At 41.6% G+C, this 27,658-nt stretch overlaps 4 protein-coding genes and 1 non-coding gene across 5 annotated transcripts; all 5 read left to right on the forward strand.

Moving 5' to 3' along the window:
- LOC8079354 (E3 ubiquitin-protein ligase RKP) lies at positions 918-10,520 on the forward strand. Its single transcript, XM_021454792.1, has 11 exons — positions 918-1,272; positions 2,324-3,927; positions 4,701-5,519; positions 6,934-7,094; positions 7,472-7,610; positions 7,702-7,785; positions 8,061-8,339; positions 8,444-8,575; positions 8,808-9,007; positions 9,295-9,499; positions 9,625-10,520. Exons 2-11 carry the CDS (start codon positions 2,428-2,430, stop codon positions 9,922-9,924), a joined length of 3,819 nt encoding a protein of 1,272 aa, XP_021310467.1. The 5' UTR covers positions 918-1,272; positions 2,324-2,427; the 3' UTR covers positions 9,925-10,520.
- On the forward strand, positions 10,860-16,311 carry LOC8079356 (4-alpha-glucanotransferase DPE1, chloroplastic/amyloplastic). The gene is made up of 16 exons (XM_002461019.2): positions 10,860-11,300; positions 12,201-12,263; positions 12,368-12,456; positions 12,577-12,637; positions 12,959-13,037; positions 13,626-13,762; positions 13,852-14,010; positions 14,110-14,186; positions 14,275-14,414; positions 14,529-14,560; positions 14,654-14,728; positions 15,107-15,179; positions 15,270-15,358; positions 15,469-15,513; positions 15,585-15,737; positions 15,830-16,311. The coding sequence occupies exons 1-16, from the start codon at positions 10,905-10,907 to the stop codon at positions 15,932-15,934; spliced, it is 1,773 nt and encodes a 590-aa protein (XP_002461064.2). The 5' UTR covers positions 10,860-10,904; the 3' UTR covers positions 15,935-16,311.
- On the forward strand, positions 16,557-16,628 carry TRNAW-CCA. Its single transcript has one exon. It is a non-coding gene; the product is annotated as a tRNA-Trp (tRNA).
- LOC8079357 (developmentally-regulated G-protein 3) lies at positions 16,751-21,811 on the forward strand. Its single transcript, XM_002461020.2, has 10 exons — positions 16,751-16,989; positions 18,015-18,068; positions 18,565-18,741; positions 19,155-19,226; positions 19,309-19,368; positions 20,122-20,231; positions 20,588-20,887; positions 20,983-21,174; positions 21,271-21,322; positions 21,410-21,811. The coding sequence occupies exons 1-10, from the start codon at positions 16,948-16,950 to the stop codon at positions 21,458-21,460; spliced, it is 1,110 nt and encodes a 369-aa protein (XP_002461065.1). The 5' UTR covers positions 16,751-16,947; the 3' UTR covers positions 21,461-21,811.
- LOC8079358 (sphinganine C4-monooxygenase 1) lies at positions 22,683-26,342 on the forward strand. Its single transcript, XM_002461021.2, has 2 exons — positions 22,683-23,572; positions 25,229-26,342. Exons 1-2 carry the CDS (start codon positions 23,333-23,335, stop codon positions 25,763-25,765), a joined length of 777 nt encoding a protein of 258 aa, XP_002461066.1. The 5' UTR covers positions 22,683-23,332; the 3' UTR covers positions 25,766-26,342.

Consider the following 27,658-nt stretch of genomic DNA (forward strand, 5'->3'; position numbering starts at 1 on the left):
TTAGGAACAAGGTAATACGTGTTGTAAACAAGTTAAATCGCCTACCAATCTCTATGTAAGAATTTGCATAATTATTTTGTTTATTACATGATGCGTCTAATACAACATATTAGTTTTTTTTCCTATTTTCACTCGGAGTTATCTAATTGGGTCTTGCACATATTTTGAAAAGATATAGTCATCTTCTTACCAAAGAGATGACCTATATCGTCTCTACGCACACAACAGTTTCAGTGTCACAACAATACAATAGATAGATAAAATGCACATGCTAAAATTCAATTATTCTTGAGCCTGTTCGTTTGTCTAAAAAGTCAAGTTTGAAAATACTATTTGCTGATTTATTGTGAGAAGAAATATGGCTGAACGACTGACAGATTCGACAGATAAGTTCAAGCGAACATGAGACATAAGTGACTGACAAATGTTGTCCTTGTAATTCTTCTTCCAATAATCTAGGAAGCTAATAGTAAATGATTAAGGATGACATCCTACACTGCCTAGTGAATGTTTGCAAAGTTGAGACTACGTATAAATTGTTTGCTACTGACTAAATAAACTCGATGCACTTGCTCGAGCGGTTGGCCCTAATAACACTTAAAGCCAACGAAAGGCTAATCTTACAATTTAGTTTGAAAGAAAAAACATCAACATATATAAATACTTTACTTTTATTTACCAAAATAAAAACAGATAAAGGTCGATATCCTCTTGTCTCAGAACTAGGTGAGTATGGAAAAATCAAGTAAAAGCCACAAGTACAGAGACATGCAAAGGGAGTTCACTCTCGCAGTCGCAGAGAAAAAAGCAGCATTTTTTCGGACGGAGATACAGAAGAGTATAGAACAGTTTAGAAACGTATACAGCAGAGTATACTGGCAGCATGCCCACAATAGAACCGTATTTTCCGTGAAAGGAAAGGTCTAATCTGAAAAATAGTCTCATTTTTTTTTGTTCTCTTTCTATCTCGTCGTCTTCCTCGTGACTTCTCCAAGGTGAAACCCTAGCTGCTCCCCAACTTTCGCGCCATCGCCGCCGACTATCGCCGGCCACAGGTCAACAGGAGAGCCCGTTCATATCCGGGGCCTCTCGATTGAGAGTTTCGTCTCTCTCTCTCCCCCTTGCCCTGTTTTGCCGCCTCCCCAATCGGTGTGCATCAGCAGCGACATCACCGTCGGCGATGGGAGGCGTCGCCGAAGTCCTCGTTCCCTCCTCTTATTACGTTGAAGTGGCGTGGCGTGGCGTGGAGATTGCTTGACCGATCTCTTGCCAGTAAGTAATCTGTTTTGCTGGTCCTGTTTGTTTCTGATTAATCGGATTCGTCTAGATGAAAATAAGCGAAAATCCCACCGAAACGCGTAGATTATTGCTCGATTATTTGAACCGCAGCGGTGAAAGTAATCTGGGTATTAGTAGTAGTCCGCGTTCTCCATACCGCGAGCTCACGCCCGCGTTTCCTCCACAGCGAGCTTTATTCCTCCCGTCGCCCCTCCCCCGCTCACCCCTCCTCTCCGTCCTGCCGTGCATCGCTGCGCCGCTCCCCGCCTCCCCAGCTCGTTGGCCCGTCCCCCACGCTGCGGCCCCGTTAGATCCATCACCACCGTGCTTGGTCCGTCAGGCGGCTTCCTGCACTGCTGCAGTGCTGCTCCTGATCTGCCATGCGTCTGGTGAATTCCTGTGGCCTAAACAGGGGGGAAAGGCTACTTTGATTGGTGATCGTCATCACAAGATAAATTTGATTGGTGATCCTCATCACAAGATAAAGTATGTTCATACTTAGAGCCGTGAAAATTGAATTTGGTCCCTCTCTTCTATTGTCAGGCTCATCCAGATCCATGCTTCAAATTGGTCGGTTATTCATTTTTTGTAGAGAACAGGAGATTAATTGTTGGGTGAAAAATTGAATTGGCCACACTATGAGTGATTAATTGTTCTATCCATATTGATTTCTTTAAAATTTAGAGAATGAAATGCTCCATTTGATTGATGATCTTGTTATTGGAACAAACTAAATTATCATAATCATTATTGATTTCAGCTTGTATTCAGTCAACAAATGAGCAATTCCAAGTCATTTTACACAATACAGAATCTATACGCAATAATGAGGATTGCCGAACACCCAGATTTTTCAGACTATAGATTCTTTAGACTGCAACTTCTTAGAAAATCTTGATCAGATTGAAATTGTTTCTCCTACAAGCGGTCCCAAACAGGGCCCAAATCTCTTTGTCTTGTTTGTTACTCAAGTAGCTTGATAATTTAATATAGCACATCCAGTTTAGTCACTTTAGTCTAACCCATCCGTCCATGGTTTGATCAGGTTTTTCTTTTACTCCACCGTGCAAGATCAATCCTTCCTTTTCTCCGTCGTGCATGGGGTTCAACTGAATCAGATGCTCCACGTTAAGGCCACCGTTGAGCTTGATGGCGGAAGGAAGCAGTAGCCATAGGAGGAGTGCATTCTCCCCTGGGCTGGCTGTGTTATTGTCTGGTGACGAAGCTAAGATTAGCCCCCAGAAGTCGCACTTGGTGTCCTATCATGACGAAATTGGGCACCAGGCTGTTGAGAGGACGATAGAGCACATTTTTGATCTCCCTCACAAGTCAGTGGTCCGGCCTCCTGGACCAATTGATACGGGCTTCGTGCGCTCAGTGTTGAGGAATCAAGCTAGAAAATTTGATATTGACTGGGAAAAATGCATCCATGGATACCAGGGCAGCGTCTTGATTGTGGACAAAGGTGCTGGGCAGAGCAAGGTGGTTCTTGATGATTCGAGCATTTGCGGTAGCTTCCGGAATATCAGGGGACCTTTACTTGTTGAGAGCTCCGCCCCGTTCAGCAGTGCCAGGGCTAATGCCTGTGTGTGGAAAGGAAAATGGATGTATGAGGTGACCCTGGAGACATCTGGAGTTCAGCAGCTTGGATGGGCTACACTCTCTTGCCCTTTTACTGATCAGAAAGGTGTTGGGGATGCTGATGATTCATATTCCTTTGATGGCCGGAGGGTGACTAAGTGGAACAATGACCCTAAGCCATATGGCCAGCCATGGGCAGTAGGTGACGTGATCGGTTGCTGCATCAACTTGGATGCAGGAGAAATCTCCTTTTACAGGAATGGGACTTCTCTTGGTGTTGCTTTTGATGGAATTCGCAATGTGGAACCTAAGAAGGGATATTATGCTGCAATCTCCCTCTCGGAAGGAGAGCGTTGTCATCTGAACTTTGGTTCACATCCATTCAGGTATCCTGTTGATGGGTTTGATCCATTGGAGGTGCCACCACGCTCTTGGTCATTTGTGACATATCTTCTTAGATGTCTGTTCAGACTGCTAGAAGTCCACAACCTGGAGAAATCTGAATCAGCATACTTTGAGAAACTGAGGAGGGTCAAAAAATTCGCACCACTACAAGAACTCTTTCGACCAATCTCAGAAGGGATATGTGCAGAACTTTTCAGTGCTATTGAAGTGAGCCAGGGGTGTCTTGAGTATATTGCCTGGGGCTCGTTGACCACTCTACTCTTAGATGTTTTCAGAACTCGTGAGCCACATGATTTCTCATGCCTTGATCAGGTTCTTGACCTTTTCCTCCGGTTCCCAGGTTGCACTTCATTATTTCAGGAGCTCATTGTGGCTCTTTCTTGCATGTGCAAAGCTGCACCACTTGTGTTGACAGAATGCCCATATTCTGGGTCATACCCATTTTTAGCGCTGGTTTGCCACCTTCTTAGGCATAAAGATGTAATGTGTTTATGGTGGAAAGCAGAAGATTTTGCTTTCTCGTTTGAAGGGTTCCTTACAAGGAAGATTCCAAATAAGCAGGATCTACAGTGCCTTGTACCATCTGTTTGGTGGCCTGGGTCTTCTGAGGATGAAGTTAGCATGACACTGACGATGACAACACTCTCAGATGCAATCAAAAAGGTAAATTTCTTTCATCTCAGCAGATTTTGCTGTAAGCAGTCATTTCTTCTCCTGATAATTAGGAATTCCGTGTTGCACAAAGAATAAGTATGTATTTGTTTCATCCTATTGATTTCTTACATGATGTTAACACAGCAGCAAGAGTTTTGCAGAGAAGAAGCATGTTTACATTTTTTTTCCTGTTCACTTCTTACATAATGTTTCCACAGCAACAAGAAGCTCCAGCTTTTACTGTTCTGTGAACTTATCCTCTATCCTACCATCAAATAATAATGTTTCAGGTTGATGATCTATATTCACCCTCACTTGAATCATGTTCTCCAATTATTTGGTTGCACTTGACATGTGGACATCAATGCTACATGCCTACACTATTCATTAGTTTGATAGCATGGTGTTTGTAGTTGACCTAGTTTAGAGTTCTTCATTTCTCTAAGTAAATTGCACTGTTGTGATTGGATATTATTGCATTAGTGAACTTATGCATTCTGGTATCTTTTTATTTTCTATACTTGTATGCTGCCTGATTTTCATGCTTTGTGCTTTTGGGGTTGACCTTTCAATACCCCCTTTGTCCATGTCCTTTGCAAGGCATTATTGCATGGCACCCATACGAGGCTTGACAAAGCACGATTTTTTGTTGTCAGTTTCTGCGATTTAACTGTCATTTGCTTAATAGAATACTTTAACACACTATTGCTTCTAGATACCTAAAGCGCTCTCACTCCCTTCTGTCTTGTCATATACTCACAGGCTGCTATTTTTCTTTGCAGATTGAGGAGATGCATTGTGAGCTTTGCAGCTTAGTAATACGCTTTATTCCACCAATGTCTCAGCCTCAGCCACCAGGCTCTGTATTTAGGTCCTTTGTACAAAGTTTGGTGCTTAAAGCTAGAGGTGGAGAGCATAGGATGGTTGTCAATGGGACTTTCAACAACACTGTGCTTGTTTCATTGTACACAGTAATCCTACATTTGTTGTCTGAAGGATTTTCTATGGATTCTGCTGGATCTGCATCATCCTCTAAAGCAAACTGTGGGAATGGTGTTGGATTTCTTCACAAAGGTGGAAAGCGCAAGTTCCCGACACAATTGCTTTTTAGAAATGATGCCTATTACAGTGTAATTCCTAGAATCGGTGGACCACCAAGTATTTTGATGCATCACAAATTTGATGCTGTGGAAAATGAAGTACAGTGGGACGAAGGCTGCATGAATGATGAAGAGACACGTGTTACACACACTACAGTACAGAAGCCTTGTTGCTGCTCAGTGACAGATGTTGCTGTTGGTGTAAGATACAAAGAAACTGCTAAGTATGTGCCATCAACTTCAAAAGGCCCATGTAAGGCTATGCCTGAAAGGTCTGCTCATGTTGCTGCTGAGTGCAATGGTAGAGGTCTGAGTGATGAGATCGAAGACAAACCTAGCACTAGTGCTCAATCAGAAATTGAATATGGATACCAGGCACTGCATAGTCTTGAAAACATGCCAATGGCAACTCAATCTTCGTCGGAAGCACTTAAAGAAGAAGAGCTGCTTGATGTTATGTTGTTGTTATATCATCTGGGCATCTCACCAAATTTTAGGCAGGCAAGTGATATTTTTTTTTAAGCATACAAACACATATATTCTGCAGGAAGGATTCATATCTTTGTTTCAATGGAGATATTCATGACCTACAAACTTAACCACACGCAGTTCCCAACTAGCCATGGAATAAGTTGTCTTAGTTCTGTGTATGTTCAGTCACCTACAAACTGCATGTATTCAATCACCTTAGGTGTACTAGTTTGTGCATGCATGCGTTTTGCCTGGAGAAAATCCTTCATTGCCGTTGAATTCTATAACCACCCCTTCATTGCCATCGAAAATTATAGGTTCCCTTCACTTCCATCAATTTGGAATTTTTGATCCCCTCATTGCCATTACCATTGCTTAGATAGATCTTGTTTCATTAGCTGCCATCCATATAGATACTATGTTCCCTTCAATGTCATGGAGGGAAAGGAACATCATTGCACCATGTCGAGACTGCTGCTTGGCGTGCGCCATCTTCAAGAGCTATGGCGTGTGCCTCAACGAGCGCGATGTGTCCATGCACCGTGGCTTCTGGGTGCTTGACATGGTTGATGGGGCTGTCTTAGGCGGTGGCCATGCCCTTTTTCTCCTGCTCCATCTGCACCGCTCACAGCAGCTTGCTGTCCATCCATGAGGCGTGGTGGAGGCTTAGTCCACCTGCATCATCTGTCCCATCATGGGGCATGCCCCTATTGCACTTCTCCGTGCCTCGACAGCTGCCTACACAATGGCATTGAGGGGAACAAATTATCTATATGTATGGCAGCTAGGGGAATAAGGTATGTACATGCAATAGCAATGAAGGGATAAAAAATTCTAAATGGATGGCAGTGAGGAGAACTTATAATTTTGGATGGCAGTGAAGGGATAGTTATAAATTTGAGTGGCAGTGAGGGAATTTTCTTGAAAATATGTGTCATGTTCATCGGCCAACACCTGGAAATTTTTCTAGATGACTTCACTTTCTGATGAACTATTGAACATTGCGTCCTCATGTAACTATAAAGAAATCCATCCAAGAATACAAAGCATATTTTGACCTACTCTTCAAAGTTAATCTCTTACCATTGTTTTCTCACAGTATATATTATTTTATCAACAAAACCAATAGGTTTTGAAAGCATTTCATAGTATATCTGGTTGTGTATTTTTTATGCACTATCAAAAATACTTTAGGTTGAATAAGTATTGGTCAGAACATAAAAAGTTTCCCAAAATAAATACACCTTGTGTTTTTGCAAATGGGCAGTATCTACTTGTTCATTGACTTTGTCATCCTTTCACTGTTTCACATAATATGGACCACACCACCCTAGTCAGTCAATGATACATTCATTATCCATTGATACTCAGTTTACTAGGATATATTAGTAATATGTTGATTTTAATTCAAATGATAGTACTGATTTAAGTTAGTTCTGTACAGGCGTTTTATTTCATGTCTCAGCAGTCGCAGTCCATTTCTTTACTAGAAGAAACTGACAGGCAGATACGAGAAAAATCATGCTCAGAGCAAGTAAGGCGTTTGAAAGAAGCCCGGAATAGCTATCATGAGGATTTGGTGGATTGTGTACGCCATTGTGTTTGGTATGATTTTCTGAAATGATAAATCTTTTGTACTTTCTTACTACCATGGGCAAATGATATTTTTTTTCGCATATGATAGCAATGTTTAGAACTGTAATGCAGACGTGATTTTCGGATTTAGTTTTGATCTGGGATGTTCGTAAACTTATTCACAATAGATTCAACTGGTTAGTGTACTCTAGAGACAGATGGAAAGCATTCCCTTCAAGTTTAGAGATCCCCTGCAGCTAAATGACTTATGGAGATGTTCATTGATTTATGTTCTTTTGATTTGCTATGGTATGGATATGCATGTAGCGTCATGAGAACTTCTGTTATGATAGTTTTTTAGGCCACTGAGTTAATCTGCCGTTTTTTTTTTCTTATGGTGCATTCAGGTACCGGGCCGCCCTTTTCTCCCAGTGGAAGCAAAGGGGAATGTACGCAACTTGCATGTGGGTCGTGGAGCTTCTTTTGGTCCTTAGTAACTCAAATAACATTTTCCACTATGTTCCTGAGTTCTATGTGGAATCACTGGTAGTTTTATTGTTTCCTTTTTCCATTGTTTTTTCTTCATTCACAATGAATCTATTTACCCAAGAGAGTTTTCTTCTTATTACCTTTGCAGGTGGATTGTTTCCATGCACTGCGAAGGAGCGATCCTCCTTTTGTTTCCCCTGCATTATTTCTCATGCAAGGGCTGGCCCCATTTGTATGTACTGAATCATCTTGATGCTTCTTAGTTCATTATTTGTTCTTTGAAATCTAATTGCACCTTTATTCTTGACATTAATAGTATTAGTTATCGAACGTTTGCAGTCAATAGTAGCTATAGTCATGTCTTTTAGCTTATAGAGATAAACAGCCTATTTTAAACTTTAAATTATATAGTTCGGTTGAACCAAATCATGATTAATTTCTTGATAGGTTTCAGCATACTCTTCAGTGCTTCAAAGTTATCTAAGGTTTCTGTTTTATTAATAATAGGTCACTCTGGTTGTCAAGCACTTCGATGATACGAGGATAGTGAATCCTGACTTGAAAGATCTTCTTCTTCAATCCATATCAGTCCTTGTACAATACAAAGAATTCATGCTTGTTTTCGAGAACAATCGGGAGGCTATAAATAAGATGCCTAGATCACTTTTATCAGCTTTTAACAACAGATCATGGATTCCTGTTACGAACATACTTTCCCGGTTCTGCAAAGGCTCAGGATTTGCTTCCTCTAAGAATGGTGAATCCTTATCATCTGCAACTTTCCAGGTATTTTTAAATATTGTTACTTTTGATTTAATTTGCTCCTATTTTTGCTCAATTTGATTGTTATTATGCAAACTAATAATTTGATCATCTGGTTTCCTCTGAAGGTTCTACTGAGGGAGACATGTATTCATGAACAAGAGCTGTTCTTTTCCTTTCTCAATCGACTTTTCAATACACTCAGCTGGACAATGACTGAGTTCTCTATGTCCATCCGGGAGATGCAAGATAAAAACCAGGTGGACTATCTTTTTTTTTATACCTGTCTGCTGGTTGGTCGTAGCCTGCAGGAGTCATATCCTTTAACCTCTTCTCTATGATGCAGCTGTATAAATATAGTTAATATAATCGTTGTGGGATTTGGTTGCTCCAGCCAATATGATTTATCATGAGAGTACCAATGTGTTCCTTTGTTCCTGTGGTGTGACCCTGCAATTATGAAAAATATGATCAAGCATCTGTTATTTCCAGGTTGCTGATTTGCAGCAGAGGAAGTGCAGTGTCATTTTTGATATATCATGCTGTCTTGCGCGAATCTTGGAATTCTGTACCCGAGAGATTCCATGTGCATTTCTCATGGGACCAGATATGAATTTGCGGAGGTTGGCTGAATTGGTTGTCTTTATTCTCAACCACATCATATCAGCAGCTGATGCAGAGTTCTTTGACATGTAAGTGAACATCTTAATCTGAGTTTCTGATTTTTTTTCCAGAGGGTAGAATGTTCTTACTGAAAGTCTGGTTGGTGTACAATCATTGAAAGCTACATTGTGTTCATTACCTATTGCTAACGCGATTCCTTTGAGCTTATTAATTGAAGCTGATTCTGAGTCAATTAATTATGCTTCCATCTTGGTAGGTCTATTTTTGTGTTTTATGATATAGGATTTCTCTTGCTTATGCAACAAGAAAGTAGGTGGGCCTATGTTTTTAACCAGTAGGAAGCTTGTGGATGCAGGACACTGAGACGGCCAGGGCAGCATCAAGAGAAAACAAATCGCACTATGATCTTGGCTCCTCTTGTCGGCATTATCCTCAGTCTTATGGAATGTAGCAGCACATCAGAACAAAGGGAGCTAAATGATGTGATTGCAGTGTTTGCCAGCATGGATTGCCCTGCCACAATCCATTTTGGGCTGCAGTACCTACTGAGCTACAACTGGGTTTATTCTCTTTCTCATTCTCTATTTTGTATATTATTTCCTTGATCTGTTTGATGTTTAGTTTTTATGTTATTTCGTTTGCTATTTTGTTGACACTGTTCTATTTTATTCATGTATTTCTGTAGAGCAATGTTCTTCGAGGGGATTCCTCCCTTGCAAAGCTAGCACAACTTGAAGAGTTCTCCCATTACTTCCGACGCATTACAGTGTCTGTGGATGGTGAAGACGACCATAGCCTAAACATGGTTGATGAAGAAGAAGATGACACCTGTTGCATTTGCTACAACTGTGATTCTGATGCAACATTCCAGCCATGTCATCACCGGTCCTGTTTTGGCTGCATAAGCAGGCATCTCCTGAACAACCAGAGGTGCTTCTTCTGCAATGCAGTGGTAACATCAGTTACTAGGGTAGCCGATTCGTGAGCGATGCACTACTCTACTCACGGTCCCCTTCTGTATCGTGATCCGGAGGAAGATCGCACCACTGATTTGTCTATCTATTTTGCTTGACCTGAGGGCTGAGGCGCTGGCGGCTCGGAGTTCTTTCCATTGCTTTTCGAGGAAGACCGCATTACCTTTGTGCACATAGGTCAGAAACGGTTCTTCTTTTTCCTTGTATGTAAAGGTCAGGTAATAGTAGAAAGGATTCAATAACAATTACTGCAGAAGGAGGTTTCTGTACACGGTGGGAAGCCAGTACCACCGAAAGGATCCATGGAATCACAATTTTTGTAGGTTGTAGGTTGATTCCACGATTGTGTAAATATGAGATATGAAACAGAAAAAAGGGGTGAGAGATCAACATCTACCTTCTGTAATTAGCCAAAATAAAAGAACTAGATGCTTTATATTGATCAGAGCTCTAGTCTTCTTTTTGTTCCTCCCCGCTGTGTAGCGTCAACAGTGAACAAATTTTCTGTTTTCTGCCCGGTTGTAACATGCTGTCAGCTGTAACAATTCAGTATCAGCCAAATTGGCTGCTTCAAGCTGTTTTTGGGTATACGTCATACGTATACGTACGCCTACACGTATAACAGTGTGCAAAGTGTTTGGTGTACGCAAGCGATGAATGAATATGAAGGACATTTGAGGAAGAAACGTATTTCTAGCAGCACGTATCCCAGAGGCCAGAACCGTACTAGCTGGGATCCATGTGTCATGGGCGGTCAGGCCAGCCGGGACCCTACAAGCGCACGGCACCGTCCACGTGCTAGCGGGGCCACCACTTCTCGTGATCCGACGACACCTCGGCTCACGGGACCCGTCCGCAGTTCCGCACTCTCCGCGCGCCTCGCCCGACATGCGGGGCTCACGTGTCATTCCCCACCGCCCATATCTCCCCCTCTCCGCCTCGGCCCCTTCCCCTCCCCGCCCCGCGCGCCTGTCCCGTCCGTTGGTCGCAAATGGTTCTCGCGCGAGTCCTCACGCTCCCGCTGCCCGCCCCGTCGTCCGCGCCCCACCGCCGCTTACTCCTGCCGCCTCAGGCGTCGCCGGCGCCTGCGCGTGTGCGCACCGTGCGGGCCGCCGCCTGCCGTGCAGCGAACGCCATGGCGGCGGTTTCTGTGGACCCGCCCCCGGTCGCTCCGAGCCCCGCAGAGGTCGCGGCCGTGGGCGTCGGGGATGAGCTGCCGGAGGGGTACGATCAGATGATGCCCACCGTGGAGCCGTCGCGGCGGCGGCGCGCGGGGGTGCTGCTGCATCCGACGTCGTTGCGGGGACCGCACGGCATCGGCGACCTCGGGGACGAGGCGCTTGCCTTCCTGCATTGGCTCCGCGACGCCGGCTGCACGCTCTGGCAGGTGAGGCGACTCGTGCCTCGCACATTGCTTCCACGGTTCACTGATTGCCTGATTTTGCTAGCTAGTCATGCTGCGATTAGAGCGTTATTAAGCGAACTTTTTTTTGAAGTAAGTTATTAAGCGAACTTAACCACGATTTTGCGGGGCTTAGGATCATGTGACCCCCTTCTGCATTGCAGTTGCCGGCCACACCAGCACCTGCAGAGGTGGGCTGTTCTTCACTGTGGGCTTGGGAACTAGACGAATATGGGCTCCCGCAAGTGGGATGTGTTGGGCCCATGTTGTACATCAGTGTTGTTGTCCATTTTTTGCCTAGTTACTGTGAAACTCGTAATTTTATTCTGGGATGGTAGTGCAAGTTGGTTGAAAGGTCAGTCTGCTGTCCGCAAATGTCGATATGGTGGGAAGGAAGCATTCCATGTTCATTCATACCAAAGATTACAAAGAGTTAAAAAATGATGGCTCCATGCTGCTATCGATTGTGCTACATACAAAAGAGGACTTTGAACAACGACAATGTGCATTTCAAAACTAGTTTTGGAGGCCTTCATGTGCATTTTGTTTATGTTTCTTTGCAGATTGTCTCTCTCAGGGGCCTGGGGTTGTCTTGGCATGTTTGCCGCTGAGGCAAAACTTTATGTTTTGTTGTTTTCCCTTACTTCAATGCAAGGCACATTGTAATAATAAGAGGTTTATTTCGAGATCCTTTACTGCCAAGAGTGTTGATGGTGCACAGTTTAGGTCCATGCAGAAGAATAATAGTACTGATGCTTTAGGATATAGTTGAGTTGGACCATTGATATTTATTACTTCACCCCCCACTGACAGTCCTAGTTATTATGCATGATCAACTGAGTCGAGTTTCTGGAAGTTAATTGTTTGTTCGGTCTGTATTTGCAGGTTCTACCACTTGTCCCTCCAGGTAGGACGGCTGGGGAGGAGGGATCTCCTTATTCTGGACAGGTAATGCTGCATGCAAATCGAATTGACTTCCTTTGTTTTGGAGTTAATTTCGTGCGCAGTTAGGATTGAATGTTTATGGAACTTGGATTGGTTTGCATTTGCAGGATGCCAACTGTGGCAATACCCTTTTGCTATCTCTTGAGGAGCTTGTAAAAGATGGTCTATTGATGTCAGATGAACTTCCTGATCCTGTGTGAGTTTAAATTCCTTGATCACTTCCATGTTCATTTATAAGTATGTTCCTTTCCTCAGGTTGGGTACTTGGGTGTGGATGGAGTTTAACGTTTAAACTTATTTTTTTAATTAATGACAGGGATACAGAGTATGTTGAATTTGACACTGTTGCAAATCTGAAAGAACCACTTATTGCAAAGGTTAGTCATTAATCTTTCCCTTTTTAAGCCTTTGTTTAAGTTTTTTTATACGGGCTTAGATTTCATAAGTGCTATGGTATGTGGAAGATATGCATGCTTCTAGTTACTTATGATTCACAACTGCTCTCCATTCATGTAACCCAACTCTTTGTGTCAATAAAGTTGAGGTATTCGTTTGTTTTGGCTAAAATTGTGACAAAACTGAGCATAGGTGCAGCTTATGTTGTAGTAAGGTTATTAGTACAAATTACTTAATGAAAATGAATCCTCTGCTTGATGATTGGCTTCATTAAAAATCATAGATAAATCTTTATCTTCTAGGCAGCAGAGAGGCTCCTACTAAGCCATGGAGAGCTCAGAACGCAATATGACTGCTTCAAGAAAAATCCAAATATATCAGGCAAGAATTTTTTATGCATAAACTTTCAAACAATGTTTATTAGCCTTTCATATTGTTTTCTTATTGTGAATAGCATATATACACAGTGTCAACATAAGGTAATTTTGAATGACAACATGAACCATTAAATTAGCACAAAAATAAGGGTATTAAGGAAAATCAATGCTTTCATAAGTACTAAAATGCATCTAGGAGAAAACTGCTGTACTCATATGTAACTGGATATCTTTTTTGATGAAACGGTGGGGGAGCTCCCCACCCCTTTTTTTTCCATTAAATAAAAGAATAGTTACAAAGGAAAATGCCCAAGGGTACAAGGCGGCACGCCCAAAAGAAAAAGAGCAAAACTGTTACATGTAAGACTCTTTCCAACTATAAGAGCAGAGCTAACACTAGATCTTGCTTTGTTACAAACTAAAGCAATATGTAACTGGATATCAAAGAAGTACTAATTAATTATCAATTATTTAACAGCCTCGAGTCATGGGACATATTTTTACATATGCATTCCTTTTCCTCTCGAAGGGGAAGTAGCAAAGACCCAATTTATATACCTGTATAATGGTTTAGTGTCTCTTTTACCTACAGGTTGGCTTGAAGATGCAGCTCTTTTTGCTGCTATTGACAAAAGCATTGGTGCATTCTCTTGGTACGAGTGGCCTGAACCTCTGAAAAATCGCCATCTTGGAGCCTTGGAAGATATATATCAAAAACAGAAGGACTTTGTAAGCATTTGAAACTATAGTACTTGTTTGGTAATGACTTCTTTAAAGTAAAAGTGTCAGTAGATTTAGTAGCTTTGTGTGCTATGCAGATAGAGACATTTATGGCTCAGCAGTTCTTATTTCAAAGGCAATGGCAGCGGGTTCGTAAATATGCACAAAAGCTGGGTATCAGCATCATGGGTGACATGCCTATATATGTTGGCTACCATAGTGCAGATGTTTGGGCGAACAGGAAATCATTTTTGCTGGTATACCTCAATTATTTTCTCAAAGCAATCTTACATTTATTGTTTGAGAACTTGTAATAATTCTGTTATGGTTCTTTACTGTTCTTTCTGGTTATAAAGGACAAGAATGGTTTCCCCACTTTCGTTAGTGGTGTTCCACCTGATGCATTTAGCGAAACGGGTCAACTATGGAACAGGTATCAATATTTTTGCCAACTCCATATTCTGTGTATTTTATCCTGTATCACAGCCACAGGGCATCTCTTATCGATTATAATTCTGCAGTCCATTGTACGACTGGAAAGCTATGGAAGCAGATGGCTTTTCATGGTGGACAAAGAGGATTAAACGTGCCCTTGATTTGTATGATGAGTTCCGTATTGACCATTTCCGGGGTCTTGCAGGTTTTTGGGCAGTCCCTTCTGGTAAGCAGAATACATGGGGGCACTGCATCCCCGCATATATCTGTACTGTAAATGAATCTGTTTTATGTGAACATGGATTTCCTTTTTCTAACTTAGTATTTGTGCATAGTGTAGATGCAAAAGTAGCACTGGTTGGAAGCTGGAGGGTGAGCATTGAATTGATGAACATGGTATTACATTTTTCTTTTTCAGCAAAATCTTCCATGCTAATATGTTTTTCTTGTTTTCTTTGGCAGTAGGCTGGACCAAGGAATAGCTTTTTTGACGCGCTCTTCAAAGCTGTTGGTAGAATAAATATAATAGCAGAAGACCTGGTATGCATCCGACCATCCAAGTCCTTTTATTTAATCTACTAGAGAGTAGAGAAAAGTATCAGATGCTAGGTCTTTTGGTGGGCTTTTTCTCTTAGACATGCCGGAAAGCTTTGTATCTTTGTATTAAGGGAAAAAAATAGAGTATATCTGAGAAACAATATGGGTGTAGAAAATAAAAAGACTTTCTCATGATTTGTAACATCCTCAGCTAAGTAAATGTGCAAAATTTTACACGTTTTCCACTGAATAACATTACTAATACACATACATGGAATTAGCTGTGAAATTGAAGTGTAATTTGAACTGGGAGTTCCTAGCAAAGTTAATTGAGTTGCCAGATAGAGCATTAAATTCCTTCTTTGCAATTGCTACTTGTAGGGGGTAATTACTGAAGATGTTGTTCAGCTAAGGAAATCCATTGGGGCCCCTGGGATGGCAGTTCTCCAGTTTGGTAATATTGCTAGGGCAGCACTGAGAGTATACTTCTTTCCTTATTGCTAAAATGTTTGTTTCTCTAATTCTATTTGTATATGTGGAATAGCTTTTGGAGGTGGTTCTGACAACCCTCACTTGCCCCATAACCATGAAATGGATCAAGTTGTGTACACTGGAACACATGATAACGATACAGTTAGTTCCAACTTTTTTCTTCAACTGCTTTTCTTTTAAAAAGTTTTGGAGGACTATTAATTAAGCAATTAAATGTGGTATCTTTACAGAGTTAATTATTTCTTTGACAGGTTCTTGGCTGGTGGCAAAATTTGCCAGAGGAAGAGAAGAAAATTGTCAGTATCTCCAATTTATCTTGAAGTAGAATATTGACAGCACAGTTGTTCATAATCTTAATTGATTTCAGGTGATCAAGTATCTACCAGAAGCCGAGAATACTGACATATCATGGACACTGATTACGGCTGCCCTCTCTTCTGTTGCGAGGACTTCCATGGTAACCATGCAGGACATTCTTGGCCTCGACAGTTCTGCTCGAATGAATACGCCAGCTACCCAGGTTGTCCGCTTGACTAACATTCTATTTGTATAAACCAAATCTTCTGAAACGATAGTGTCGTGAAATCTAATTATTTTCTACTTTCCCAACAGAAAGGAAATTGGAGGTGGAGGATGCCAGGCTCAGTTGGCTTCGACAGTCTCAGCCCTGAAGCGGCAAAGCTGAAGGAGCTGCTTGCGCTGTACAATCGGCAGTGAAGTCCCCGAAGTCCCTTTAATAAAATAGGCAACCAAATGTGAGCGGTTTGGCTGCCAAGTTCTATGGGACCATGGTACTCGGTCCCGCACAAACGTTTTGTGTTCTGGTTGGCTAGAAACTTGCGTGCTTGAATATGAAGGTCTTGCACTGCAGGTTGAGGCCTGAACACGAAGTATTGTACTGTGTATTCCCATTTTTTAACAATTTCCTTTATGTGCGGGCCTATACAAGTTTCCCCCCACTTCGCAACAAGCGTTTACCAGTTTGGATCTGTTTCCTTCTGCTGACTTGGGCCTCGTTTGGATAGCTGTGTTCATATAAAAAAAATATATTACTAGCTGTGTTAGCTATGAAAAACTAGCTAGTGCAACTCAAATTATGTACACGATCGATCTTGTTGGGCGCCGCCAAGGCGGCAAACTCGTGCCCTCACCAGTCTCTGTTTTTTTTCCTTCAGAGTTCAGACCGAATGCACACCGATTCAGTTTCGTTAGATTTGTCTTTGCACCGTTTGGCCGCCGCCTGTCGTGGCCGTCTTCGGCTCCGGTGACAGCGAGATCAGCGCTTATGATCTTATTATAGTAGTACTTATAAAGGATCTAATCCATGCTATCACCGTCCGGATCCGTGGCGCAATGGTAGCGCGTCTGACTCCAGATCAGAAGGTTGCGTGTTCGATTCACGTCGGGTTCAAACCCCCGAACAAACCGGATTCTTTTTTATTTTTTGCCTTATTTTTTTTCCTCTTGTTTTTCCCTCACCATTTTTCCTCCACAAAATGAACCATTCTACGGCCCAGCCTACCGGCCCATAAACCTGCCTCCCTGCCTGCTTTTGTCTCGCCCCCAAACCTAAGGGAAACCCTCACCACGCTTCTCGAACCTTCTCCTTTCTCCACCCGCAACCTCACTTCCCTCCCCCTTCGCATCCGCACGAACGAAGCCGCGCGAGCGAGGAGCAGACGCGCCTTCCCGACCTCGAAGCGTCTCCTCTCCCTCTTCGAGCGGCAGCCATGGCGACCGTCATGCAGAAGATCAAGGACATCGAGGACGAGGTAACGATTAACGACCCCAGCCCCGGCTAGTGCATCGCAAGTTCGCGCGCTAGGTTCCCATCCAGCCGTCCCCGACGTTTCGGTAGATTTGTGCTCCCAGCGGTTACGAGCTTAGTGGGAGCTTCGAATTGAAATGGTTTTTGATGCTGAGTTGCTTAGACAGTTCATAGTTTGGGATGCCGAAAATACTATAGGGTTTTAACCTCTTCAGTCTAGTTTCGAAGTATTATTAGTTTGGCCGCGTTTCTGTATGTGTCCTGATGTTGTGTTAATGCGGCTGTGAGATTGGGATTGTCGTAGCAGTTATTATTTGAGAGAAGAGATGTTAACCCTAGGTCCTGTACTGAAGTGTCTACTGAGGTTTGTGTGACCGTTTAGTCTGTATGGGGGTTTTCCTGCTTTGTTAGGAGGTTTAAATGCTTCCAGCCCCGTGGAAGAAACTGTACTATTTGGATCAGAGGGATTGTTTTGTCAGTTGATGAGTTTATCACATCAATATGTCTGGGATCCTGAATTGTGGACTTGTTGGGACTTCAATGCTAATCTACAATACTATATGTTCTGTGCCTCTGGTCACATGGTTGGATTTGCTCGCTTTTCCGTAAAGGGGAATACCCATCGTTGGAAACTCTCACACAATGTCGGGTCGGGGGAATGGAATTTCTAGACAGTGTTACCCCTGCAAAATTCTGTAGTAGGCTGATTCAAAGCCTGGACCTCTAGGCCACAAGTGGAATCGCCAGGCCTGCCCTTCCATTACTGTAATCAACAGGTGTAGGTTTTAGGTCAGTGCTAACATGTAAACTGCCTAGTATCTGGCTGCAATCCATGGTGATGAACTGATGGTATCACAGTTCTTTTTGTAATATTTAGACTGTGGAACTAGAAATTTGTTCTCATATATCTTCTGAGCTCCTATTGCTACAACTTAAGTACTGGAAAACTGAGTTGTTTTTTAGTTATGGGCTTATGGCCTTATTGCTGATGACATGAATGTTTGATCAGAGAATTTCTTGACTATGCAGATGGCAAGGACACAGAAGAATAAAGCCACTGCTCACCATCTTGGTCTTCTGAAGGTAATTTGAGTTGTACTCATCTCTTTGTCTCAGAACACTTTCCAATGATTAATTTATGTCATCCACTTTAATGAGTCTAAGATTCCTACCACTCTGATCAGAAAAATTAGTTCATTAGGACATCTGCGCGGCATTTCTATGTAACACTTTAACTAGAAATCTCTAAGTAAATATATTATTCCAAATAGGAAAAAAAGGTTACATATAATGAAAGTATGTTTCATTATGAATCTATCAATACCTTGTATTGCTAGTCTATACGATTTTTAGATATTGATAACTGAAGATAAAGTTGTTTGAGGCAAACCTAAATGGACTTATATTTGCGGCTGGAGGTAGTAACTCCTAAGAAAGTTTGGACAGTTAAGCTGTTTCCTACTATTGAATTATCAATGCTGCCATGTTTTGTTATGAAACAGTTTCCATATTACGCTTCACTTTGATATTTATTATGAGACTGTAGGGGTTATATCTTTTTAATTGTTTGTCTGGCTAGGCTAAACTTGCAAAACTGCGGCGGGAGTTGCTCACTCCGACATCCAAAGGTGGTGGTGGTGGTGCTGGTGAAGGATTTGATGTGACGAAGAGTGGAGATGCACGTGTTGGTTTAGTTGGCTTTCCTTCGGTCGGAAAATCAACATTGTTGAACAAGCTGACGGGGACATTTTCAGAGGTTTGCCGCATCAATGCTCTTTGCTTATGTTTAGTAATTAATAAAGCTTTGTCCAGATTTAGCTGCTCATCATCTTTATTGTATTAGGGAAAACCTCATGTTTCTATCTTGCACAGTATTTTAAAATTATATGTTGTCTAATCCTATGGGTATGCTCTGAAGGAAGGACTACACATACATATTAGCTTGAGTAGCAGCCTAGTTAGATTTTGGTTTCAGTGATGGTTGCAGGTTCTGATTCAGTGGTTATGCCTGGGATTCTTGAAATTGGAATTATTAGAAAAGAAGTCTTTTCAGATTGATTGCTCTTTGTGCCTTCCTATGGATGAATATTTTCTTACCGTTATTATTGTTACTCCGATTTATGTATATTAAATTACTAAGCGCTGTTTTTGTTCCTTTCTGTTTCGAAGGTTGCTGCCTACGAGTTTACAACTTTAACATGTATCCCTGGAGTTATCATGTATAAGGGTGCTAAAATCCAGGTAACTATTTGCATTCAGAAAGCTACAATTTTTTTTTTCCTGAGCAGGTTTGATCTTGATTGATATCTGGCTTTCATTTCAGCTTCTAGATCTCCCAGGGATCATTGAAGGTGCTAAAGATGGAAAGGGCAGAGGAAGACAGGTAATTTCAAGCTCCAAAAGTTTCCTGACAGTAATTTCTGCGTTGAAATTGAAATCGACTTGATTTCAAGTTTTCAACAAGAAAATTTTCTTTTGCATTGACAGAAAAATGCCTGACTTAGCATAATTGGACCATTGCATAGTATGCAGGAACTGTCCTATCTTTGTAGGATTCGTGTTATTCTATGGCCAATGTCCTTTCACAGATTCTGGAAATCTTCTGAGCACTCACCTATTGTAAAATCATCCATAGCTATAGTTTTTACACAAACATTGATCAACACTTCTTACTTCAGAATTTTTTACTTTATAAATAATTCCCCACTTTGTAGCTAAGAGTGCACACCTTTACTAAATAATATGTAGGGAAACTGGGCAAGTTACTTGTTATGTTCTTGAATGTACTAGAGGCTCAATGAGTTGTTAGTCTTGAATATTCTTGTATACAATTTAAGCATTTTTTTGTATCATAGATGAGAATAAAGCTAATTTGTTGACTGTTAAGGTTACAACATCTGGTATTATTTACCCTTTTATGCTAATATGCTTCACTAAGAGACAGTTCTATGATCTGTACTTGTTTTAGGCTTTTAGCTGTCTGCCTGTCCTTGCAGTTCACACCCAGTAGTTTTTCTGCAAATCAAATAGCTGCTCATAACACTTCAGTCTTGGATTTTCTTGTGTTATTCCCTGTACTTAGTGTTCAGGTCCATTTCATCATGGCTTACCAGTTTCTATGGTTGTGACTTAACAGGTCATCAGCACAGCTAGGACATGCAATGTTATTTTGATTGTTCTTGATGCTATAAAACCAATAACTCACAAGCGTCTTATCGAGAAGGAGCTTGAAGGATTTGGCATTAGGTCAGTCTTTTTACATCCGTACTTTTGCAGGCGTTCATGTATCGAACTCGAACACAGGCCATCAAATCCTCATGTGATCTTTTCTTTGCTCCCAATCTGGAAGAGAACATTTAACTATTATCAGTTACCTCCATGGCCCAATTCATTTCTTGGATGTTGCACTCATTTATTCATATTGAATCATGCTGAATTCTATATCGTCTGTGTTACCATGCTCTTTTTTAATACAACGTTCTATTTTCTATTCTGGCTTGGGTCTCCTTTGTTTCCTTACAACTAGTTCCATTCATTTTGAGGTTTTTTCCCCTCCCTGTTAAAAAAAGTTTTAAGATCTTTGCTCCTTCTGTTCTTGGTAGGTTGAACAAGACACCACCCAATTTGACTTTCAGAAGAAAGGACAAGGGCGGAATCAACTTCACATCAACAGTTACAAACACACATTTGGACCTTGATACAGTAAAAGCAATATGCAGCGAGTACAGGATACATAATGCTGATGTCTCTCTGAGATATGATGCTACAGCAGATGATCTCATAGATGTTATTGAAGGAAGCCGGATTTACACTCCTTGCATATATGTTGTTAACAAGATTGATCAGATAACACTTGAAGAGCTGGAAATCTTGGACAAACTTCCCCATTACTGCCCGGTTAGGTGAGCATGTACTGTAGTATCTTGCTGTATTTGATTCTCTTGATTTCCATATAATAGCTAAAGCACTTTATTTTATTTAAAAAATGTTATTGCAGTGCTCATCTTGAATGGAATCTTGATGGACTTCTGGAGAAGGTATGGGAATACTTGGATTTGGTTAGGATATACACAAAACCTAAAGGGCTGAACCCAGATTATGAGGATCCTGTTATCGTATCATCTAAGAAGAAAACTGTGGAAGATTTCTGCAACAGAATCCACAAGGACATGGTCAAACAATTTAAATAGTGAGTGCCAGATAATCATCTTATCTTTTGATTGGCTATTTGTAAGATAATTATTTTACTTTCGGTCCTTGTTGCTAACTGGTCCAAAAATTGCAGCGCTCTAGTATGGGGTTCCAGCGTCAAGCATAAGCCACAGAGAGTTGGCAAGGTATGCATTAGACCAGCATGATATTACATTCTCACACACTCACTGGGTGTTAGGTTCCTTGGACTGATTCATTGTGCATTCGTGCAGGAGCATGAACTTGAGGATGAGGACGTTGTCCAGATCATTAAGAAAATATAGGCATATCATATGGTGGAACAAAACCTGCTTTTCTGCAAAACTGGAAGGAGCAATGAGGATTTTGAGTAGTAGCCTCGTCAGAAGAGCTTGAACTCGGCCTTTGCTTGTTGGTGATGCTCATATGTAATGTTCCTTGTTCGCAGAAAATTTGCTTTGATATAAAGACAATGTTAGTTGACATTTCCTTATACAAGTCATGTAGCTGTGATATTCTTCTCTCTAACTTGGTGCCATATGGACTGGAGTCACCGATGTACCAAGTGTCTGCAACAACCGTTGAACACATGGAGAGATGCTCTCCATATCTTTAGAAGATAATGATAAGAAGATTCGGTGATTCCTGTATTGCAAGTGTTCTGCCTTAGTTGGTTGCTCGTTTCTAGTGATTAGGACGTGACACGGCTATTATTATAGATTGCTAATCATTTTTTGTGGCGATCAACGTGAGGACAACGTGGCCATGATTACCTCAACAATATTGGATTTGGTGATAATTGCCGCTTATGTCGAGCTGTTCGTTGCTTACTTGTGGATATCGTCGTGGTGCTAAGAAATGTTAAATCATTTGACCCTTACCCTGCTTTGTGATGGAGAAACCTCCGTTTCTAGCATGCAACAAAATAGATGCTTGTACGGAGGCTTTGGCATGTGACGGTGGTTGGTTAAGCTCTCGAGGTGGGTACGGTGGTTGGTTAAGCTCTCGAGCTGGGTGGGCGTCGGGAAGGTTGCGAAACGAGTTGTTCGAGCATGTTCCCCATGAATGATTAGGTTCTCGTGCCGGGCGACACTGGGTGTAGTCCGTGTAGTCGTGTAGATCTCAGTTTGGTTGCCAGGGTAGCTCGGCTTCATGTGGTACTCCAGCTCCTACGGTCCTACCTGAACCAATTGGGCAGATATCACTAATCTGATATGCAAATTGTCCACTACCAAAACAATAATTTTTCCGAAAGTGAAAATGTAAGCTGAAGTACATGAGCAATTACCATATGGACGCCTCGTAAGAAGGGATTTTAAACAAACTTCTGATGATGTTACAGCTTGGGGGTAAACCGCAAATGGCCTGTACTGTATATGTTTTCACCAAATCGATGAGGCAAATTGACAGCAACACAACAACAGAATTTTGAATGTTCCTCCGGCGATTGACATGCAACATCTGGCTCAACAGTAGGAAAAAAACGGGAGACACGTTGGTCCTGTCACCCACTATTTGACACACCCCACGGACCACGGTTCTCCTGTGGAGCGGGGGCTCTAAGAACTGGAAAAACTAAGCCATTTGTAATTCTCCACTGTACTAGTCGTTGGCGAGGTCTGTTTCATGTTTCTTACTTTGTTTATTTATTAGGGAAAGAAATCCCTGATCAATAGAGATGGATCCACATGCAATAAATCTTCTGTTCTGGCACCTTCCCAAATCAATAAGGGCGAGGCGACAGCAGCGAGGAGACGAAGCCCTTAAAGGCGCCAGCTTTTCTTCTGTTCCATTTGGTCTCCTCTTGATTCCTCTTTAAACGATTTCATCTTCTGCACATCATCAGCTCATCAGCTGATCCTTTCCGTCGTATTTCCGAGCAAAAGAGAAACCCTTTTTATGCGCTGTGCTGTTTTGCCATCTCTGTTCGTCCCACCGACTCGAATCCCCATTCTCCCCAACCGAGTGGCCTCTGGCGTCACAAAACAAGAACACGACCGGTTCCTATTCCCTAGATCTGCGTAGAGGCGGCGAGACACCCGAATCCGGCAAAAGGGTTCGCTGTTTGATTGGGAAAAGCGCAGGAGTCCGGCGTCAAAACCCAATCTTGGCGCCGGAGCAGCCGTGCGCCATCATCTTCTCCGTGTGTTGTTAGGGAGAGGAGAAGACCAGTGGAGATGGTGCCGTGGGAAGGGTACATCAGCGACGAGACGATGGGCACCTTCGCGCCCATCGTGCTCTACTGGGTGTATGCCGGCGGCTACCAGCTTATCCTTCACCGCCGGCCGCTTGAGCGGTACAGGCTCCACACGCGGGCCGAGGAGGAGGAGAAGAACCTCGTCAGTCTCCCCACCGTCGTCCGCGGCGTACTCCTGCAGCAGCTTGTGCAGGCCATCGTCGCGATGATCTTGTTCATGGTAAGGAGATAGTCAGCTCTGGTCATCCATTGGCATTTTAGTTAATTTTCAGAGGAGATAGTCAGCTCTGGTCATCCATTGGCATTCAGAGGTTCAGTTCATCTAGTGGTACTGCCATTGAGATGAACAAAACCGAGTTAAGAATCAGTCAGTCGATATCAACTATGTTATAAATATAGCATTGATATTATTAGGTATGTGCTGGATTCTGCTAAAATTGTTCACCGTCCTTGTTGCTATTATCAGGTACTTTTGCCATTTAAGCCAGTGACCATATATAGATATAGTTGCCAGCATGCTACCATTAATGTCTGAATACATATGGTAAATGATCAGCAACTCAAGAGTGTTAGGAAACTTTCAGAATGTAGAGTCTATTTGATGATAACTCTATTTGACGATAACTGTTAAGTAGTATATAGGCTTGAAAAGGAAAGAACAAGTGCTGCTGCTGGTTAGTTGTGATTGCTCATCTTGTGTTAACAAATTGGATAGGAGGGCAGACATGTCAAATGTGTTAAATATCATCAGTTTTCATGGTATCAGGGTTGTGGATCTTGAATGTATTATCCCATAATGTCAAACAAATATCAATGAGGGAAGCTATTTGTTTTCTCCTTGAAAACTAACTGAAGACGGGATGGATGCAAGTCCCACATGTTTTGGGGTCATTGGGTCAACCCAAAACTTGCTAAAATGTCATTTCCACCTAATTAATTTAGGGGGAGGGATGAACTAGGCTAGCTGACCCACAAAACACCATTGGGTATCCACTTGCAACTTTAATAACAATCCATAACCTTTCAATTTTCCGGTAAAAATGTAGTCAAGAAAATTAATCACCATCTAATAGAAGTCAGTGTTACTTGCAACATAAGGGGCAGCAGCTTGTGACTTCAATAGGAATCAACAAATCATGTATTTTCGTGCATCCTGCTCACATTCCTATCGCTGTAGTACCTTTACAGTCCATATATTTTAATATTGTAGTTTAGAGATCAGTATTATGTACATTATAGAGAATTTTTGAACCCGTTGAAAATTATGGACCTCCTTTCGTCTGTGGAACTGATACCACATTATTGGCTCTGCTCGGCGGCAGGTAAAAGCCGCTGTGGCTGGCTGCAGCTAACACAATTCTACAGTGCAATATAGCTGCTCAGCTGTAGCAGCAGCCGGTTTCTATATTTGTAGCAAATGGCTCTAAGGATGTGTGCTCACCCTTGATGCTTGAACCTTTTCACTTTGCATACTTGGGTTCCTTTTATTCTTCAATATGCATGTGTTCTCTTCCTTTTGCCATGCAAAATTACCAACTATTCCAAAAAAAGTAGCTTAATAATATGTCAATATAGTTTATTGTTAGAGAGCCACTATGCTCTGTATGTGCTTCTTTGTGATGTACAGTTTTTTCTTCTTTTTTTGTTTGTGTGAAGAAGTTTGGCTTCCTGCTTGTGTAGTTTTAGCTACTTGTTTACTCTTATGCATCAATTTCGTAAAACCTGTGCACCTCATGCATTTTGCTTGTAGCCAAGGGTGGTGAAGGTGCAATTAGGTTTATATTATTGTTTTCGTCTTGTTACGATGATGAGTTCCAGATTCAATACATGAATTTGTCATTTGTTTTTAAACATCATCCTACATGATAATTTGCAGGTCACTTCTGATAGCTCAATAACTGTTGTTCAGCCACCTATTGTCGTCCAGATCTTTCAGTTTTTAATTGCAATGCTAGTGATGGACTCATGGCAATACTTTGTGCACCGCTACATGCACCAAAATAAATTCTTATATCGGCACATCCACTCGCAACATCATAGACTGATTGTTCCTTATGCTATTGGAGCTCTGTACAACCATCCATTGGAGGGCCTACTTTTGGATACCTTAGGAGGTGCCATCTCCTTCTTGGTCTCCGGTATGACGCCAAGGACTGCTGTGTTCTTCTTCTGTTTCGCCGTCCTCAAGACAGTCGATGATCACTGTGGGCTTTGGTTACCATATAACATCTTCCAGCACCTGTTCCAAAATAATACTGCCTATCACGACATCCACCACCAGCTGCAAGGAACCAAATACAACTACTCCCAGCCCTTCTTCTCAATCTGGGACAGAATACTAGGAACCCACATGCCATACGACTTAGTGAGCAGGAAAGAAGGTGGATTTGAAGCAAGACCATTGCGAGACTAGCTTGAAGTCATGGAAGTGTATAGACTCCGGTGAATGAGTCAGAATACGGTGCTTAGCCTCCCTTTCACATGATTAGGAGCTCCCAACAGGGGCCATCTAATTTACTTCCAAGATGATGAAGGTGTTCTGGCAATTGGTGGCTTAGTCTACATCTTGGTTGAGTCTACACGCTACTTAAGCAGAGGTCGAAGCTCATGCATTGCTTGCTCTTTTGAGTGCGGTCTATATGGTCTGCGCGTTCAACTGGTTGTACGAATGGTTTTACCTGTCATGGTTACTTTTTTGTGCAGAGCTGCCATTTACATTGCTGCGCAGATAGTGTATTTGAAAATCCACACTTCTGTATGTACCCAATTATTTGTGTAATTGAACCTGGTCGTGATCGACACCTTCGGCGCTATCTTTGGCTACTACTGACTGTATAGTTGTATTAGATCCACTACGGGTAAACTTTCACTTGTTCTGATGTATCCTTCACTTTCACCTCTTGAAACACAGTTGCGTGATAATTCAGATAATCTCGACGATCTGTATAGTATGGTTCTTTTAACAAATATATGGTTCGATGGATGGGAAATATTTCCTGACTTGAAGTATTGCACTGGAGGGCTGTAACAATTGCCACAAAAAAGTGTTACAGACACAACATCAAGTCATGGCTTTGGGTGTTTCCCAAAAAAAAAAAAGTCATGGCTTTGGGCTAGTGGTGAAAGTTGCTCAGATAATTCTCCGTTCCTATCGGAATCTGAATTTTGAGGACATCATGAAGAGTGATAATCTGAATTCTATTGTGTGCAAATTTGGAGTAGGATATGGCATTGAGAAAAATCCAGTAGATATATGTTATTCATAAATTTTATGCGGGCCATCTGATGTTTAAAATAGGATATCCGATACTTTCTCTCTAGACTAGAACCAAAAAAATCCGTGATAAAGAAAAGCTTATTAATTGATAAATCTTATTTGTAATGTTGTTGTTTTATATGCTAATTTTTTTGAATTAAGAACTTGTTGCCTAATAACTTTAACATTTGTGAGTGTTCGTACCTTGGTAACTGTTAGTTGTCGGTGTAATAGCCACAAAATATACTGCAATAGATGTTTTTGTGTACCAGTTGCTATTGGTTCTTTACTAAATTATTAATTCTTATCAATTATATAATTCTCTAAATATGTACATCGAAAAAAAATTCATATTCACATCTGCATCGGTATGTTATCCGCTCTAATCCGAATCGAACAAAGAAAAGTGCAAAAAATTATGGGTGACACACTATCGGCTCTACTTTGATCCAATCTATTATCATCCCTACTTAGGGCATATTTTAGGCAAACAGGAGGGAAACACCCCTACTGAACCTATTTTTATAAAGATTTAAGTCGTACAAAATGACAAAAAAAAAGAGCTATATATAAAAAGCTAAAAAGAAAAAAAAAAGTCAGTCCCTAAGAATAGACTTCTTAGAGGACTTGCACCTAAGAGTAGTCAAAGAAAGCTCCTCCCGAAGCAAACTCTTCCAATACCACAAAGATAGTGATTGGCTATGAAAGATGGTCCTATTTCTTGTCATCCAGATACACCAAGCCGACACAATAATGATCTCCATGAAAATAGATGGCTCGCTGAAACAGTTTTTCCCCATAAGAAGCCTATCCAAGATAGGCACAGCAAGGTTCCAATTGATATTGAGCAGCCTGCACCACCAAGAGCTGAAAGGACACACGGCATTGCAAAGGATACAAGAATATGAAGGAAGATGCATATTCTTTCTATTAAGTATGTTTCTGGTGTTTAGACGATCCAAAACAAGCAGCCAAAAAAAAAAGAATTTGTGTTTTCCACGGCACTCAGTTTTCCATATCCAAGTGAATTGCTGCATCTTGATGGTCTGT

The sequence above is a fragment of the Sorghum bicolor genome, chromosome 2 (assembly GCF_000003195.3).
Source record: "Sorghum bicolor cultivar BTx623 chromosome 2, Sorghum_bicolor_NCBIv3, whole genome shotgun sequence".
Lineage (NCBI taxonomy): Eukaryota > Viridiplantae > Streptophyta > Magnoliopsida > Poales > Poaceae > Sorghum > Sorghum bicolor.